Source organism: Spermophilus citellus (genome assembly GCF_964194105.1).
Source record: "Spermophilus citellus genome assembly, chromosome: 11".
Classification (NCBI taxonomy): Eukaryota; Metazoa; Chordata; class Mammalia; order Rodentia; family Sciuridae; genus Spermophilus; species Spermophilus citellus.
This window is the reverse complement of record NC_138192.1, coordinates 61,205,056-61,224,356: the sequence shown is the minus strand read 5'-3', so window position 1 is coordinate 61,224,356 and position 19,301 is coordinate 61,205,056. Positions and strand designations below refer to the sequence as shown.

Here is a 19,301-nt window from a genome sequence, read left to right as displayed (position 1 = left end):
TTAGTTGAAAAAAAAAAAAAAAAAAAAAAAAAGGAATCCAACTGAGTTGTAATAGGATGAATGTAATTTTGGAATAAGATTGCACCAATACAAAAGTCATGCCCTAAAGGCTGCAGTAACAAATTAATACAAATAATTCTGGTGTCTCATAAATTCACATCCATCTCTGCAGATATTTCACTTTTGGAGATAAAATTATAAAATTCCAAGCTAAAGGAATGAATATGTGTCATTGAAAATATAGTTTCTGAATATATTTTCAAACTTTCTTTTAAACTTCAACAGTAATCAAAGTTATTTGTCTGACTACAAGTAACATCAAAATGCCAGCAAATGGACCATTTTAATCAGTTTTATTGATTCATGCTTTCAGTTCTTATTCAGTTAAAAACAAGGCACATTAAATACATCCTCTTATTGCTCTATAAATGCATGCAGCTCATTCTGTATATCAAAAGTAATAAATAATGGTGATAAAACACCAAGACAGTTATAAAAATGACAACCCAGCCTCAAACATAGTATTTAACAGTCCAATCTAGAACAATAACCCAACACAATACATAAAAGTGCCACATACACAAACATGCAGTGTGTATATCCACTCCACTACTGGGCTTATACTTGATATTCATTGAAAACACAGTAGGGCTTTTTTATTTCCTACAAAAAGTAGACATAATGCAACACAGTGCAAGTTATAGCATCACTGACTTCAATATGATTACATTCATATGCCAAAAATTTTTACAAATGCATAAAAAGAAAAATAAAATCATCAATGATCCTTACAGTATTTTTAGTATAAAAGAATGAAATTGTTGTACAAAACAGGAAGCTACATATTTTGAAGCAAATAAACAAACAAAAAATGCCAGAAACTCAGGCATAATAGGAAGCATGCATTTAATAGTAGAAATCCTAAAGTTACAGTCAGTATAAATTGATTGAAAGCAAGAAAACTGCAGCAGGATGGATCTGAGGAAGACAACCTTGGCTTAACTAATCATCCAACATTATTACTACTGTGATGACAGAGGTGGGGGCCATTTAAAGGAACTTCAACTCTCCAGCACAGACAGGGGTTCCTTCACCTCAATCCCCCCTGAAAGACTCTTGAAATAAATCACTTGACCATAAAAGGCAATCCCTGCATACACAGCCCAACACTCCAACAGAACCAACTAGTATCATGTTTAGGCGAGAAGAAAAAAATTATTTTGTGCTTGGTATAAGGGGTTTAATCCCCTATTTCTTTATCCTTTTTTTTTAAGAATCAGGTAAAATGACTATACAGGTTTAATGAAAAATTTACACAAAAATGCTGGGGTGTTCTATCCACAGTAATGGCTTTAAATCAGTTCATTTCCAAAACCAGTCTGTGGGATTGGTGAAGGAGCGAATGCTTTTTAGAATTAGCAGATTTTAAGCAAAAGCAGATATGTTCAAGTGAAGAAAAGTACACTTTTCTTTGTCCTTAAAGGAACTTCATTCACAGCAAAGCGTGCACAAACGAGGCCTGTTTAACAAACACAGATCTGCCAGAGCCAGTCATTCTAAGCCTGTCCCTACTGTAACAGAATCAGGGAGGATACAAGTCATCGTTATCTTGATCTAACTAGAAAAAGAGAGAGAAAGAGAGAAAGAACAAATGTACAATATTGTGATATATCATCTGGAGTGATAAAGGACAGCTTTTTTACCTATTTAGTAACACTGGGTTCTAAACAGTGAAATTTATTGTGTTGATAAAAAAAAACATTTCAGTTGCAAAGCCATAAGCTTCCATTTATTAAAAGAGAAAAAAATCCAGTGTAAAGAATTCACACTTTGAAAGAAAATAAAATTCACAGTGACACCTGGGAGCATCACTCACTCTGTTTTAGGTTTTCCTTTAGGAAGTGGTTAAGATCTAAACTTCATGTTAAAATAAAATGAGTGAAGATGCTGTCTCTCCCTGTGATTGCTGTTCATTTCAGAGGGTGTGGGTGGAGGCTCAGGTGAGTGAACCTCCCAGTTCATATTATGATATACAGGCTCATAACCCACATGAATGAGGCATAGAGATATTCTATAATGTTGACATAAATGGAAATAATAACACAAAAATTGTTTTATGTACCAGTTCAAGAAACTAGGACCTCAAGTCCAGGCAATGACAGCCTGTGGTGAAATAATAGGAAACACATTTCCTATTACACTCAAAACCTGATATTAAAAAAAAAAAAAAAAAAGTAGGTAGCGTCAAAAATCAAAAGAGGAAGCTCAATTAATAAATACTGATGACTAGTTAAAAATGCCAACAAAACTATAGCAAAAGCATCTAAACTGGCATTTTTCATTTAGTGCATTATTTGTTATATTCATTGCACACTGATTTTTGTTTTTGCTGTGTCTATGTGTGCATTTGGTATGGTTTTCATTTTGTTTTTATCATTTTTGGTAAACTGATAATTTTTTCATTGAGTGCAGAAGGATAAGGGTTTTAAACAAGATTGACCTTGGATACTCAAGTGTATTGCCTTATTTTACATATAATTATAATTAAATTAACTAATGATTATTTATCCTCTTACTATGGATTGCAGATACCCATTAGAAAAAAAGTCCAGGTTTGACAATATCCCCTATTTCAAAATTTAGGATTTGGGTATTGAAACTAGTGTTCTATATGAATTTATAAAGAAACATTTTTAACCATTAAATGTATTACTACGATAAAGATTGGAGAGACTTGGTCCCATATCATTACATACAATTTGCCACTTACATTCTGGTTTTAAAGTTAAAACAAAACAAAACAAAAAACAAGGATCTTCCTGGCACCCATAATAGTCAGAAAAAACCAGCAGTAGAAAAAATGAACTGCTGAGATGAAACTATCACTATAACTTCCAGCAAATGTCAATGCTATCCTTATCGTACACCTGCAATTCCAGCACCTTTCATAGTTTCTCTTAACCAGATCTAAACTTTTTTTTCCCTCTCCAGTTTTGCCAATCGTGCTTGAGATATAATATTGTGTAGCATTGTTTGGAAGAGAAAGGTAGTCGGACTGGAGGAGGAGTTGAGAAGTCTCCATAAATACCATCATTTGAACAGGTCACTCTCTTTAAGAACAAAAATGCTATCCACAAGCTTAAAGTCCACAGCTTTGTGTGTGTCACAAATTTTTTCCAGCTTCTCTTTTCCATTTCTACCTCTAGAACTGCTGTAAAATAAATTAATAAACAAAAAAGGAGAGTGTTATGCCTAACAGATCACAAAATGAGTGCAAAACATTAATCAATGTGCATTGAAAATGAGAAAATACACTTTTTAGAAGTTAGATTGAATGGCAGATGCAAATAAAATATTGGCAAATTAAGTTGGCAAATAGACCAACATTCTGAAATTTTGGAATGTTTTCCAGTGTTAAAAAAGGCAACTATCACAGCCATTGTTTTATAATGGTTGAAGTCATCTCTGGCTGTTACATGGTGATTTGTTGCTCGTATGTTTGTAGGCTGTAGATTTACAAAACAAAACAAAAAACAAGGATCTCACAATCCTCCACAGCTACGGTCCACCGGAATCGGAACTCTTCGGTCCAGGTTCTCTTCTGCAGTTTTCATTAGTATAGCAAGGCGGCTTCCTGACACCCTTCCTTTCTGAATAGCACTCATAAGCTTAAAGAGAAAATATGCAACAGATTCAGAAGGCAGGACAGACAATTTCTCTCAGCATTTTAATGGTTACCATTGGGCAGGCAGAGGTAACTAAGTGCTCCATCAAAAGCCATAGCAAGTACTACAGCTCAGACAAGAGCACAATTTTTGAACACTTCAAAAAGAGAAGGGGCAGGTATTTCACCACTGCTGCAAAAACAACATCTACTTAGAAAATCAGCCTCCCTTTAAAAGCAGATTTAATGTGTACTTTTGTCCCTTAATGTGCTCTGGGCATACTTTTTTTTTAAAAAAAAGCAACTTCAAATATTGGATCTTTAATTCCATTTAAGAAATCTCAGGGATTGAGCAAAGACAATGCATGACCTGTATTTAACTATCCTTTTTTTAGTGTTACTGTACTTGACAACTTCAAGTCCCCTAAATCCAAATTCCTTAAAGACTTTTAAAGTAATTTACATTTAAGTCCTTGGAAGTAGACCCAGAGATCTACCCTAAGAATTAAAAGCACTCCACAGCCCAGATTTTACCTAATTCATTTTTATCCAATGGATAAAATCAGAATTAGTCTTGAAATTACATGCAGTCAGTGGGCAAAGGCCTTTAATCGGGAAAGCACCTTGCAATTATGAGCATGTAGATTTTTTTTTCCATTTCACATTGATGTGGTTTTAACTATTTGCTTTTCTTGATCTCATTTCTCCAGTCTTTTTTATTTATTTACTTTAAAATGAACAGAGGTAGCCATTCATCAGAAAAAAATATGTATAAAAATTCTTAAAATATGTTTAGGATTATGGCTTTTAGCCTATAGAGATACATTTCTTAAAATCAGCCCTGCATACAAGTCAGAGGCATCTGCCAAGGGGCTGGATCAGAATTTCATGACCTTATTAAAAACTGTTTCACAAGTGATTGCTTATTAGAGATGGACTCCTATATGCAGAAGTGTCATTAAAGCCCAAACCTGGAAATAAAGTCATGTAACCAGGCAGTATCTATAGTGACCCTTCTGTGAAGATGATTAAAAAACTATATCTATATTCAAAAATAGATGTTTATGGGATGAATGTGGGCCCTTAATCTTCAGAAAAGGAAAATGTTCTATTAAAACAAACAAACAAATCTGAAAACACACTTTACATCTGGGGAATAATAATGTAATAATATAAGAAATGCTGACCTCTAAAGACAGAGCAATTATTGTTTATTGTTTTGTCTCTGATTCCAGGAAGACCTTCAAAGTTTAGCAGAACTAACAAAACTGAAAGAGCAAGAGTTTCTTCCAGCCATAAATAGTATAGCATGCACCAACCTCAAAAACTTAAGGGTTTCTTTAAATGTCACTTGTTTCTAAAAATCATATTATAAGAAAAAATTCATATTTGGGTGTGAATACATTTCATGAGATATATGATCAGCATTTTAAAGTTGAATACAATACTGTATATTTGTACTAAATGGAAGCATGAATAGCCTCTTTCATTTAGAATTGGACAAGAAATAATTATTAAATTCTACAAGAAAACCTGCAGGTGGTTTAAATTATTTTCTGGGTTTTAACTCTCTTCATTCAAGAAAATTACTTAAAACCCAAACCATATAGCATAGCCATAAAATTATATTCTTATTATTTCTAAAACCCCAGGTTTTTCAACCTCAAATGCTGTTGTTTATTTACAATACATATGAAATGAAGCATAAGTTATTTCTTTGAAGACAAGTTTTCTAAAATTCTGAGACAAACAATAAAACATTCTCCAGGAAAACTAAATGCATCAAATGGTTTCCAATTCCCAAGCACAAATTTTAAATTCAATTTAAAATGTGCATTTAGTTCAACAGTAAGCTAAAGAACTAAACATTCTTTTTTGTAATGCCGGACACAACCTGTGAAAATTTTCTGCATTTAGATTCAACAATGCTCTTATCTGCAGCTCATCTCCAGAGAGACAATTACCATTTCCTTCGCCTTGATCTTGTTTGTTTAACTTGACACAGTGAAGAAAGGGCTGACACTGACCAAAATCCCCAGCATTAATTTATTTCATGTTCAGCATTCATCATTGCCATGCTGCAAGCAGGACCTGGCATTCATTTGAAATACCTGCCCAACAAGCACCACAGACAAAACCTAGCTGCCTGGAAACCAATACATCCTTCACATAATCAGAGTTATACGGACAGCTAAAAACGTGGGGTCGGGGGAGAGGCTGTTGAATTTCTTTCTGTAAGGAACTTCTACGGAATAACGTATAGCATCCAGTTTAAAGTTAAAGCAATAAAATTAATTTCCTTGATGGGTACAAAAATTAAACAATCAAAACTTAAATGAGTTGAAAATCAGAAATGGAAATGCTTAAATTGTACATAGTCTTGACCCCTTTTGGCTTTTTTGGTTCTTTATAATGCAATAATCTAATCATCACATTCCCAAGTGAATATGGTTCTTAAGTAAATATAGCTATCATTTTTAACTTCTTCTATAAAAAAATTCTCTCCACATTAGAAATATTTTGCTGCCTCTCTTGACAAAGGTAGAACATGGTCCAGCAGTGACATTGCATACCACACTTCTCTAAAACGCAAGCTTCTTATTCAATCCTCTAAGCCATAATTAACTTAGATTTCACCTAAACTGTCCAGTGTAACAGAAGGTTTCTTATGAAAAGAAAAAAAAAAAAATGTGCTCCAAGAAGAGTCTCATCTGTGGGCAAACATATCAACCTTTGTTGGCTTCAAGCTTTCTTCCTTCTCAGAATGAAGTGATAAATGTGTGGATTTAAGAATTCATTCTTCAACATCCATTTAAGATAACGACAGCCAGAAGATAAAAGCAAATACATCTGTTTCATTTCACCACAACTCACCTGTAAAAATTCATTGAGTTCAACCTGTCCGTTTTTGTTTAAATCTACTTCATTCAGAATCTCATGTAGTGTATTTTCATCCATTTGCACATTGATACTCTAAGGAAAAAGAAAAGCACAGAATAATGAAGCTTAATTAAAAATTATTCATATCCTCTTTCTAATCTGGCAAGCTTTCAAAATAAAAATAAAAATATTACTTGTAGAAAACACTAGATGAGAAAAAATTGTCTAATATCATCTTTTATTCTTCTGCTATCTAAGACTGATATTGAATAATAACAAAAAGTTACCTCTAATACACGCTGAACATCAACAGTGGTAATAAAGCCTTTTTGGTCTGCATCAAACTTATGAAATCTCTTCTTGTACCTGGAACACAACATGGGATAATGGGAAAATATACTTACACAGGAAAAGAATAAAAAAGTAGAAGCTTATTAGAAGTACCTGTCAATGTCTGAAGGCAATAGGCTAATTTCAGAGCGATCTGTTAACTGTTCAGATCGGGATTTATAGCCCATTTCATAATATAGGAACTTCTTGGCTGTTTCAAGTTCTTCCTAAAAGAGAGACACACAATGTTCAAAGAGTTACAGAAAGAATTATTGATTTTTTTATCCTTTCCTCGTTCAGTCTTCAGATAGGAAGTTGATCCTAACTTACCTGACTGTATACTTCTTTTCTTTCTTCCATTTCTATTGAAGTATAATTCATATTCAATAAAACATACCTTTTAGATATGCAATTTGATATACACACTAACACAATCAAGATACAGAACATTTCTACTGCCCTGTAAAATTTCCTCAGGTTCATTTGCAATTGATTCCTTCCCCAGACCTCGGGCCCTAGGCATCTCCTGATCTGCTTATGGTCATCAGACTTTGTCTTTTCTGGAATTTCATATAGAACATAGTCTTCTGTGTTTGGCTGCTCTCACATAGTATAATGATTCATATTGCTATATGCAATTTGCTTTTTTCTCTGCTTTTTCTTTTTTTAATTTAAGAGTATTCTTGCATAGTATTGACCAGCAAATGCTACTGGACCAGAATTGTGTAATTTGGTAAAAAAAAAAAAAAAATAAAAGTGAAGTAACTACTGCTACTACTACTACTACTACTACTACTACTACTACTACTACTACTACTACTACAGTAAGGCTGCCAGTGCCCAGGCAGATATCCTGAGATTAGATATGTCAAAATGATATGGCCTTCATTCTGATACTAACCCCCTTCCTGCTCATTCCACTCAAAAAGTGAGAGTTGGATCTGACTATAAATAAATTCTCTTTTGGAAATTGACACTCCACATAAGCATTGTAAAAATTCCAATAATCTAAATTAAATGAAACACTTTCCATTATTTATTTAACTCAGAATTTCCCAAATTCTTTTGTTCTTGCAGTCATCTTTTCATATTTATTCATTTATATCCCATGGTCACAATTTGGCAATGTTGCTTTATCTAAATGTCCCTGCTGACTCCTCTATCAATCCCTAACTCACCAGAGAAGGCCTTCCCCCCTAGTCAGCTTTTCCTAATAGGTTGGGTTTTGGTCTTGAGCAACAGTAAATCTAAATATTTCTCTAAATGTTGAAAATATCACACATATTTTTGACATACATATCTGTTGTACCTACCTCATTAGATTTCAAGATACTTGAAACTACGAGCTATTTATTATTCCCCTAAAATATTTGGTACAATGTTCAGCATACAAGTCACTCATTAAGTATTGAATGGTAAAAACAACCACAATTCATCTACAGAGAGTTATTTATCACCTTGCTCCTCTTTCACTTGTGCAGGTTAAATAATCCCAATGCTTTTAACCTTTTCTCGGAAGTCCAACTTTCTAACCTTTTCTTTTTTTTTTCCTCCTTTGTTCTCTCTAGACTACGCACATTTCTCATGAATACTCCTATGTCTCAGATACTAAATTATATCTTTAGGTCTTTTATTTTTGTTACTTTCTTAGGGGGGAAAGAAGAGCATTTCTAGGCATATGATTTGGCTCATAAAATTTGAAATGAAGTTAAATGTAGTTCCCCAGGAAGGCCAAAGACAACCAGTTTACAGAATTTTCCTCCTCCTTCCTACATCCTACCACCTGAATTCCTAGAACTAAATATGTTCTTGCATATTTAAATCATTACAGCCATAAGTTTTATAAGAACACATAAGAGTAAGTTTCACAAAAGTAAGCAGCACAAGAGTAAGTTTCATTCTTGTTTTGACTCTTTATAGAGCCTTAGCTGTTCAAACAACACACAAAACTGGAAGAGGTGTACACCAATTTGGCTAAAGCAGAGGTAACGGGGCATAGTAGGGAAAGCTTAGGCTGGGATCAGAGTACCAGGTTTCAGTCCCATTTCCACAGCTTACTGCTTGTGTGAACTCTGACAGGCATTTGCTCTGTGAGCCTGTTTCCTCAACCATAAAATGGGGTTACAGGTTTGCCCGCAGAGCAGCATGGTCAGGACTGAGGCGTTGTTTCACTAGTGACTTCTGTTATCTGAACACTACAGCACATTACATTAAAATTACTATAAGGATTTTTTTTTTAAGAAAGAGTGAGAGAGAGGGAGAGAGAGAGAGAATTTTAATATTTATTTTTTAGTTCTCGGCGGACACAACATCTTTCTTTGTATGTGGTGCTGAGGATCGAACCCGGGCCGCATGCATGCCAGGTGAGCGTGCTACCGCTTGAGCCACATCCCCAGCCCCACTATAAGGATTTTTTAAAAAATATTGGGCCATGTTCTCACCCATGAAAACTTTGAGTTTGATGGTCTGATGGCAAACCTTGAAATCTGCCCCCCTCCCCATTTCCCAGGGGACTCTGATTTGTAACCATGTTTGACAATCTACACTTAAAGGACAGGACATATACCCTATCCTTACTTGCACACTCAGCATATGACATAGGTGCTAATTACATCCATTTGAGAATATAGCAGGAAAGTGTCTGTCTCTGAGCCTGGAATTGGGCCCTACCAGACCCCGAAAACGACTAGTGCCTGACTAATACTAATCTATGGTATTTCTGTTATAGAATCCCAAACAGATTAAGTTATCCTCTGGGTCACAACTCCTTTTTGGTCTTTTCACACACCCTCAGATTCGCTAGCTATTACTTTCTCTCCTTCTACTGGATTTTTCCTTGTCTCTCCAACCCCTCAACTTTAGAATGCTCCAGGGCTCAGTCTTTGGGCCACTTTCATCATCTAACTACACTAACTCCCTCCATGGTACTATCCAATGGCTTAAAAACTAATTTAAATTTATATCTTCAATCCTGCTCTCCCTCTAAATTTCAAACTGACATATCCAATGACATGGATTTTGTTTTAATAGAATCACCAAAGTTATTAAAGCAGAGAGACCAGTTTGGGGGAGGGAAGAAACAACAATAATTCATCTGAGAGATGCCAGGACTTGAATCAGGGTGACAGCAGTTGAATGTGTTAAGAAAGGGTGAAACTGAACCACTATTTGAAGATAACAAATATGATAATAATGTTTGCTGATGGATTTAGAGAGTGCGAGAGAATACACAGAGTATGATATTAAGATTAAAGACTAAGCAACTGAAGGTAGAAGGGCTATTCATGATATGGAGAGATCTGTGGAAGCAGGATGTGGAGAAGGCAGAAGGTGAGCCAAGAGAACTGGCCTCCCAGAATGTAAGAAAATCATTCAAGAAGGAGGGCAAAATAAACTGTGTCAAATGCTTTTAATTGGTGAAGTCAAATGAGGACCAAGAGTGGATAAGTATGTTCAGCAATGTGGAAGATACTGCTGAGCTTGGCCAGGGTTGATATAGCAAAGTGGTGAGGACAAAGCCTAAAGGAAATGGATTCAAGTGAGACAAGGGGAAGGAAACTGAGGCCAGTGAGTACAGAAGGTAATTTTTGATATGCCTGGGCATATCACAAAAGTGTGGGTTAATTTAAAAACACAAAGATCTTCTTTTTATTATAGCAAGCCCACGTACACACATCCATACACATGCACACATACATGTGTGTATAAAAACATGAATCTGAGCATCACTGGCTTTTTAGAATGTGGATGTAAACACAAACTCTCAAATGACACAAATGATAAGCACTTAGTCATCAGGCAGTGAGACTGCTATTTCTAACCACAGGAAAATTAGCAGGAGTAGGAATTTCACTGAATACATCCTGAGAGTAGTTTCAATGAAAACTAGAAAAGGCTCTATTCCACAATCTTCATATCTTTCCTTTCCAGAAAATATGAGCATAAAGTCAAGGGCATTCTCTTTATTTTTCATAAATAACAAAATTTGGTTTTAGACTATCTTTCCATTTTCCATATATTCACATATAGAAATTGGCTGGAAATTTAAGATCACCATCAAAAATTATGCTATCCTCTCCAAACAGATTAAGCTATCACAGGTTTTTAAGGGGAACAGAAGTTTTCAATGTTGGTAGAATACCTTTTTCTTATGGTCATCCCAGTTCAGTTCTCGACCCATCAGTTCAACAATCCTGGGTAGGGCTTCCTCTGCGGCCTGGACATTGAGAAAGGCCAGGCGAGTGCGCCGTGAAATCATATCCACCGCCGTGCAGGCATACTCCTTAATCCCATATTTCACCTGCATTCAGGAAAAAAATATAGTTAGGCATTTCTTTATAAAGAGTAAAGTTTCACTTAAAAAAAAAAATGTGCTTTGAAAGGTAACCCTTTTCCCTACACTCTGGTTTCTCCAGGAATCATGAAACTAATGGTGATTCGACACAAGTCCTCCATCTGGCTGCCAAAGGAGGTTTGGAAAATGGGATAAATTGGACAAGAGTTAATGCCTTCGTTGTGAACAGAACCTGGCATAAACATGCAAATTGCATCACTTCTCATTAACCATCCACAGTAATCACTTACTTCTCTTTGCCTATACATTATGGGGAAGTTAATTTACATAGCTGAATAGGCAAAGGATGAGCATTAGGAAAGTTATGGTCTCGTCTCTCTAGGCTGCAAAGTTTTCTGTCTTAGACTAACCAGATGGCAGAAGCCTTGAATTCAATCAAGTGCATGCTTACTGGACACCAGTGTCTCAAGGCAGTGAATTAGGAATAAAAATAAAGCATGGTCTCTGCTTTCATAAAACTTGAAAACATGATGAGAAACTAGACTTAAATCTTTGAGAAAATGTCAAAGCCAGCATGTCATCTGGCAAGACAGGAGTGGTACAATCTTGAAGAGCTACAAATTCACAAAAGGGACCAGACTTGAGATAGCTTCGTCAAGCAAAAAAGAAATCCACATTTTATATTAAAGCCACTATCAACATCACTTCAGAATTTACATTTTCTTAATGAAAGAATCTGAACTGAGCAGACAGACACTTTACTCCAGGTTTTAGCTGAAACATCAACATTAAAATAACTGCATATGATTTTTAAAGATAATAAAGAATGAACAGATGAATGGCATCCTCTGGTAGAAAAGAAAAGCCACATGACAATTTACATACCTCTGCTTCAATATATGGAAATTCTGATACAAGTCGCACTCCAACAATAGGCCACCTTTTTCCAGTCACACTTGCCATTTTGGCCACCTCAAAAGCCTTGTCACCATAGGTGGCAGCAAGATGCTGTGCCACCTAGAGAAATAAAACTACATTAGGCAGGCACTTTGACTATTGATAACTTTCAGATACAAAGAAAAAAAGAAGTACATGCTCATCTTGTCAGTTTTCTTACAGCCTGTAACTAATAGTTCTCGGAGAGTATTAGGTTTTGGTTTTGTGGGAGGAAACCACTTCAGCTTCTAATGCTTAGGCCAGCACTAACTGAGCTACTCATGCATCACTGTATCGATGACGGATGAAGCTTCAACTTCATTCTGCTCCCGATATCACTTCTGAAGAACAGCTTTGGATGAAAGAATTTGGGAGGCTCTCTATGCTAGGAACAAACCAAATGAACTCCAGGTTTCAAAACAGAAGCTAAAATGTACATTGTTTTCTAGGCAACTGTAGGAAAGTGGAGCCATCTTTTTTCTTAGATTACTTTGCAGTACAGAGAGAATCATATCCAGGGAAAGGAAAACTGTAAAGAATAGAGGCCACATCATAGTTGCAGATTATGTTATTGGCAATACTAGGAGGTGAGGTAAAGGATAAAGATGTGGCAATGCATACTCACCTCACTTTCAAGTCCATAATCCTGGACAAGCCTAATGTAGAGTGTGGGGCTCCAATTTTTCCCTCCTTGAAGGAAAAGTCCAACTGTTCTACTTGGTCCTGCTTTCAAATTGTGGATCTTGATAGCAGCATTCACAGTATCTTCTGCCATGGATCGATACGTTGTCCACTTTCCACCTACAAAGCAGTTCATAACAAATTTGTGAGAGTTTCCACCTTTATTTTTCTTATTAACAATTTATCAACATATTAATAACAAAATCTACCAGTTTTTTAGAACATACGTGGCAAAGCTATGTGTAAAGACTAATCAGAATCATAAGAAGAAAACACTTGTTCATTAGAGCTAAAAGATAATTTCGTGGAACAATTTAAGTCAAGCTTTTATTTAAATCATATCCAAATAACAAAGCAATGTCCCATACCTGCTATGGTGATAAGGCCACTCTCACTGATGTCCACAACGTGATTGCGGGAGATGGACTGGGTGTCTTCGGACTTGGGATCTGTCACCAGGGGGCGGATACCGCTCCATGCTGCCAGGACATCCCCTCTTCTCACTGGTAGGGATTGATACTGTGGGTTACTCAAAAACATTTCTACTAAAGTATGAAGTAATTAACAAGCAGAAAAATGTTCAGCAAATGGCACATATGGGGGTGCACTTTAAAAGGGAGGAATAAAGCCCTTAAATGTAGGAATTATAATATTGGACCAGTGCAATAAAAACTCAGAAAGAATTAATTATTTTGTTACTAGGATAATTTAACTTAAAACCAAAACCAAATAACACCAAAAAGGTAAATAACAATAACAACAACAACAACAAACCTATTAGGAACCCTCTATCTAGGGCAACCTAGAGCAGTTAAAGGGGTAAAAGAAAGGAGAAACAAACAAAAAAAATCAAGAGACTTATGAATTGTTAAATTTCCTATAATACATCTTGCTGTCTCAGAGAAGACAAAGATGCTTATTAAATTAAACAAACAAGCATATAACAGGATATTTTCTTCTCTCATCAATACCACTCACTAAGAATTTACAGCAGACCCAGCACTCGGAAAAATACCTGAAATACACATCTCATCTTATTAATCTCACAAAGCCCCACAGCACTGGGTAGACTGCAAAGTTTAGCCAACCAAATATGGCAACCAATGTGAGCAAGGCAAACATCAGAACCTAGATCTTTCTGATTTTTAAAGTCCATATTCATACCCACTCAACTGTACTGCCTCTCAATTGCTGACAAATTTCAAAACTCTACCCTTATTTTATTCATCCTGTTTTCTTTATAACTGATACAGAAATAGCTATATGGGCTTCGCCCAGTATCGACAGAGTACTTGCGTTACCACGTACGTAATCTTTCAGCAATCAACATGTCATAAAATCACCCCTAGTACCTCTGCAAGTACAATGCATGATACCAAGAATTGAGGGACATTAGATTAAAATTAGACAGCCGCTGAATAGCAAGCATTTCTAACTTAAAAATGGCTGAGGAGAATAGATCAACTGTGGTCTGGTCTACCAGCAGGGCAGGGGCAAGACCCAAAGGCAGGGTTTTCAGAATCTACCCTTCTACATCTAGATTATCTTCAGGGATTGCTCAGCTCTTTTTCCTTCTACAGCAAGAATGCGACTCTACATGCACCAACCCAAAAACTGCTTAATGATGTAGACTACAGAAAAGTAAACATTTGCCTTGTCCTTCCTACTGCACTTACTATGGTAAGTCAGTTAATCCATTTCTGGATAATGGACATTTAAGTACAACTTTGCTTTATCTGTGTATCTTGGAACTCCTTCTCCAAACTCCTGGCCATTATCCATATTGATAAAATACCAACTGTAAATACTCTTGAAACTCAAGACTTTAAAACACTGTGAAAACTGGATCTTTATATGCAAATAGGTGACGTCAAACTCAACTTTATACCATGTACAAAAATTAACTCAAAATGGATCAAGACCTAAACATAAGAGCAAAACTATAAAACTCTTAAAAGAAACATATGATAATATTTCATGACACTGGATTTAGCAAGAAATGCTGCTTTCTTGGATATGACATCAAAAGTACAGACAACAAAAGAAAAAAAATATATAAAAAGACTTTGTCAAGGGCTGGGGTTGTGGCTCACTGGTACAGTGCTTGCCTGTCATGTGTGAGGCACTGGGTTCAATTCTCAATACCCCATATAAACAATTTTTTTTTAAAAAAAAGGTCCATTGATAACACACACACACACACATATATATTAAATATCTTTGTCAAAATTAAAAACTTTGGTGTATCAAAGGTACTATTAACAGAATGAGAAGGCACCCCACATAATTAGAAAATATTTGCAAATTATATATCTGATAATAGTCTAATATAAAGAATATATAAGGAAGTCCTGAAACTCATAAGAACGTAAACTAAGAAATGGTGAAAAAATTGGAGTTGACATTTCTCCAAATAAGATATACCAATGTTCAACAAGCATATGAAAAGATACTCAACATTACTAATCGTTAGTAAAATGCAAATAAAAATCATATACCATTTCACACTCATTAGAATGATTATCAAACACAAGCAAAAAAACAAAAAATAAAAAATAATTATTGGTGAGGATAGGGAGAAATTGGAAAACCTGTACACTGCTGGTGAAAAGTAAAATATCATAGCTGCTACAAAAAATGTATGTCGATTCCCCCCAAAAATAAAACTTTTAAAATTACCACATGATCTAGCAATTATACTTCTGCACACCCATGTTCAATAGCACTATTCACAAAAGCCAAAAGGTAGAAGCAAACTAAGGGTCCATCAACAGATAGATAAAATGTGGTACACACAATGGAATATTATTCATCCTTAAAAAGGAAAACAATTCAACCACATGCAGCAAAATGGATGAATCTTGAAGACATGATGCTCAATAAATAAGCCAATTATAACAGGACAAATATTGCATAATCCCACTTATACAAAGTACTTCAGAGTGCTTGAACTCACAGAAGCAGCAGGTAGAATGGTGGCAAGTTAAACTTATTTTATGTATGCATAATATTTCAAAATATACTATCATGTTAATTTTTTTTATTTAAAAAAAAAAAAGAATAGTGGCTTCTTTTTTTGAACCAGGAAGTGGAGCAGGGTAATGGGGCATTAGTGTTTGAAGGGTACAGAATTTCAGGTTAGGAAGATGAAAAAAAAATCTAGAAATGGATGATGGTGATAGCTGTACAGCAATGTGGATGCCCTTAATGTTAGAGAACCATACCCTAAAAATGGCTAAAATGGTAAATATTATGTTCTATAGATTTAACCACAATTTAAAACTGAAGACAAAGGATAAGTTGATGTAATTCAATTTCAAGTATGAGAAAGTTAAAAAAATAAAAATAAAAAAGTTTACCTAAGTATCAGGACCTCTACAAGCCTACATCATGGTCATGTCTTAATTCAAATTAATAAATGCCTTGCAGGGAGCATAGATTTGTGAGCAGAGGGTGGCTGGATTGAAAGTCCTTCTTCCCCCTTGGCCATGCACCCTTGCACAGTAAACACTCTTAGTTTCTATACACAGCACAACCTAAAAAGCAGTTACGTTTATATCCTCTAGACTGTTTAAAGAGTTGCAAAGATTCCTTGAAATGATTGGGATAGTCCTAAAACTAAATGTACCTTTCTAGAGAAAGGCTCTAGAAACAAGTTATACTGAATGACAGATAATCTCCTCATCTGAACATCCAATAAAAATAGTAAAACAAACTAGTAAAGAAAACCAAAGTAAATCCAGCATATTTTAATGTAGTTATTTTAGGGCTATACCCTTAAAATGACTGTCAGCTGAAGGACAAGGTGCCCACACACCACTTCAGGAATGTTTAATCAATTCCACAGCCAACACTGAAACTGAAACAAGGGAAAAAAGGACAGAATCAACTGGTTAGGCTTCCCAGTCTTGTTAACTGGGGACCATAAAGCATGCCCATGCATTCTCTACAAGAGCTTTAATTCTAATGGCTTCTATGGACTAGGAGTTAATTCCTGCTTTACGCAACTCTATAAGTCTTAAAAAACCTCAACACAAATAGTGCAAAGTATTTTAAAATCTTTACAAAAAAAAAAAAACTAAGTAGGAAATTACTACTATTTTCCATTAGAGTTCACATCCCCTTCTGAGTCAAACATAAAACTTAGCCAACCCACTTACAACGTCATTGTGGTCACCACACAGTCCCCTCAGTGTCTGTGAAATTCCTGAGGTAGCCACACTGATCAGGAATTTGGTTTCAACTCTTGAATTCCTCTGACTAATTTTTAGATTATTTGATGGAAAATTAAGACCTTCCAGAATAAATTTGAAGCTTATGCAAATAATCTGTAGTAAATTGCTTTATCTTTTCTATTTTAACAGGCAGACAAACATATTTACATATTTGTATTATCTGAAAGAACACTATATTCACATTTTTCATTCATAAAGGAACAAGAAATAAAACATTAAATATACTGATTCCATTTTATTTATTTATTTTTTAATTTTTTAGATTGCATATGCTTTTTTAAAATATTTTTTTTAGTTGTCGATGGACTTTTATTTAATTAATTTACTTATATGTGGTGCTAAGAATCGAACCCAGTGCCTCACACATACTAGGCAAGCACTCTACCACTGAGCCACAACTCCAGCCCCCTGATTCCATTTTAAATCCTTATTCCTGAAGTTGACCCCCAAAGAAAACAAACCAACCACGACTAGAAAGAGTTCACAAATGTGTTAAAAACTACATTTTGCTTGAGATCATAGCATTCAGTTCTTTAGTCTGAGAATCATACCAGATGAGTGTTGAGATTACCTTTACTCAAAAAGACGCATTTTAAGGATAATAAAATTTTATTTAAAATATTAATCAGTTTTTATGGCCTACTGTTTTATATTATTAGACCAGTAGATAGTTAGAGATCAGGTTATATATCAGTTCCTTCCCAATCTTGAGATTTAACAATTCATATGGATTATTCAAAATGCTATTTGCTGCTGACATTCAAATTTGTACCTCCCCACCACTCCTATTCACTGGTTAGGGCCATAGCTATTATTTAAGGTCATGGGGCATAGCCCAGATAAAAATGTGAAACACTAATTCTAATCCCTTAAATAAAAATAGCAACTATCCAAACTAACAGATTTCTCTCTTTGCAGCCTCTTTATCCATAGTGGAAACCCTATACAGTGTTCAACCTAAATAAAGTTTACTCAAGAAAGAGATTCAAAAGCAGTAGACAGGGAAAGAATCATTACTGTATCTTTTAATTCTTCCTGGAGCTGTTGCAGCCATGTTGTAACTATGGGGGAAACCTACTTGGAAGTGGTAGAATAAAGAAAAATAAGGGTCATGCATTTTAGATATAGCTGAATCACTTAGATATACTAATCTCCTCTGAAATATTCTTACATCTGGAGTTCTTTTATAAGTTACTTAATTTTTTTGTCTCATTTAACAACTAAACCCCTCCACTAATTCAGTAACCACATTCAACTGAGCATTTCCTTCTCTGCAGTATATTTAAATATCTCTAGATTATGAAGGACAGGACAGTTCCACAGACTTTTCAGAACTGTCGGGATGTTCTAATATGTTCCATATTGAAATTTCACTGCCCAATTCACTAGTGATTAGAGGTATGTGGCTATGAAGCCCTTGATATGTGATTCACAAGACAGAGGAACTAAATTTCAAATTTCGTTTAATTTTAACTAATGTAAATTAAAAGAGCCACAATTAGCTCATAGCTAGCGTATTTCCCAGGGCAGCCCTAGGAAAAACCCCACCACGCAGTAGACCTCAGACTGATCCTGGTAGATAGATTACCAAGCTAGTTACTTACACTATGGTCACCTGGCCCACATCTCTAGTGGAGCATCCCTTCACTGAAATCTGACTGCACTAGCTTTCCTCAAGAGAATAAAATCTGCTGTGAAAGGATTCTTCACCTCCACTTTACTGTCATCTATGTTCTATATTTATCATTTCAAGCTATTCTCCTCTCTTACTAATCTCATGAATGCAAAGAAATAAGATATCTCTACTTAATTAAAGTATTGCAACCCCCCAAATTCTTATCCAAATGTTTAAACACATAGTATTAGAAACCCATCCAGAAACTGGTTCTATTTGAACCCAGGGCCTTGTGCATGCAAGGTAAGCACTCTACCAACTGAGCTATATCCCTAGCCTAGGAACTCGTCCTTCCACACAGGTGTACCACATAGGTGTACCCAAGAATAGGTAGAAAACATGGTCTTCTTTAACTCTCCATGGTGAAACATGAAGAAAATACAATAACTTAGGGCTTTCATGCTTCAGAGCTCAAAGATTTATCTTGATTTTACTGGTTTTCATACTGCCAACATAGCTAAACAAGATTTTCTCTTATTTATCTCTTCTCTTTTCTTTCTTGCCAGGTTGAATGTCAATTCTAACATTTCTCAATATCCCAAATATTGCAACAAATAAAAGATCATGTAGAGTTATCAATACATTTCATGTGCAATATTAAAGCAG

At 35.2% G+C, this 19,301-nt stretch overlaps 1 protein-coding gene across 7 annotated transcripts in view; it reads right to left on the bottom strand.

Moving 5' to 3' along the window:
• Positions 1 to 338: 338 nt before the first annotated feature.
• The window catches only part of GPD2 (glycerol-3-phosphate dehydrogenase 2), a 164,342-nt gene continuing 145,379 nt past the window's right edge, over positions 339 to 19,301 (bottom strand). For 4 of the 7 annotated variants that reach the window (XM_081261713.1, XM_081261714.1, XM_081261715.1 and 1 more), the window contains 9 exons: positions 13,154 to 13,288; positions 12,730 to 12,905; positions 12,054 to 12,185; positions 11,016 to 11,174; positions 6,989 to 7,101; positions 6,832 to 6,910; positions 6,539 to 6,637; positions 3,547 to 3,668; positions 339 to 3,211 (listed from right to left, as the gene is read on the bottom strand). In XM_081261713.1, coding sequence (XP_081117839.1) covers positions 3,091 to 3,211; positions 3,547 to 3,668; positions 6,539 to 6,637; positions 6,832 to 6,910; positions 6,989 to 7,101; positions 11,016 to 11,174; positions 12,054 to 12,185; positions 12,730 to 12,905; positions 13,154 to 13,288 — 1,136 coding nt within the window. In that variant the 3' untranslated portion in view covers positions 339 to 3,090. The other 3 variants (XM_081261716.1, XM_081261717.1, XM_081261718.1) reach the window with 3 other exon arrangements.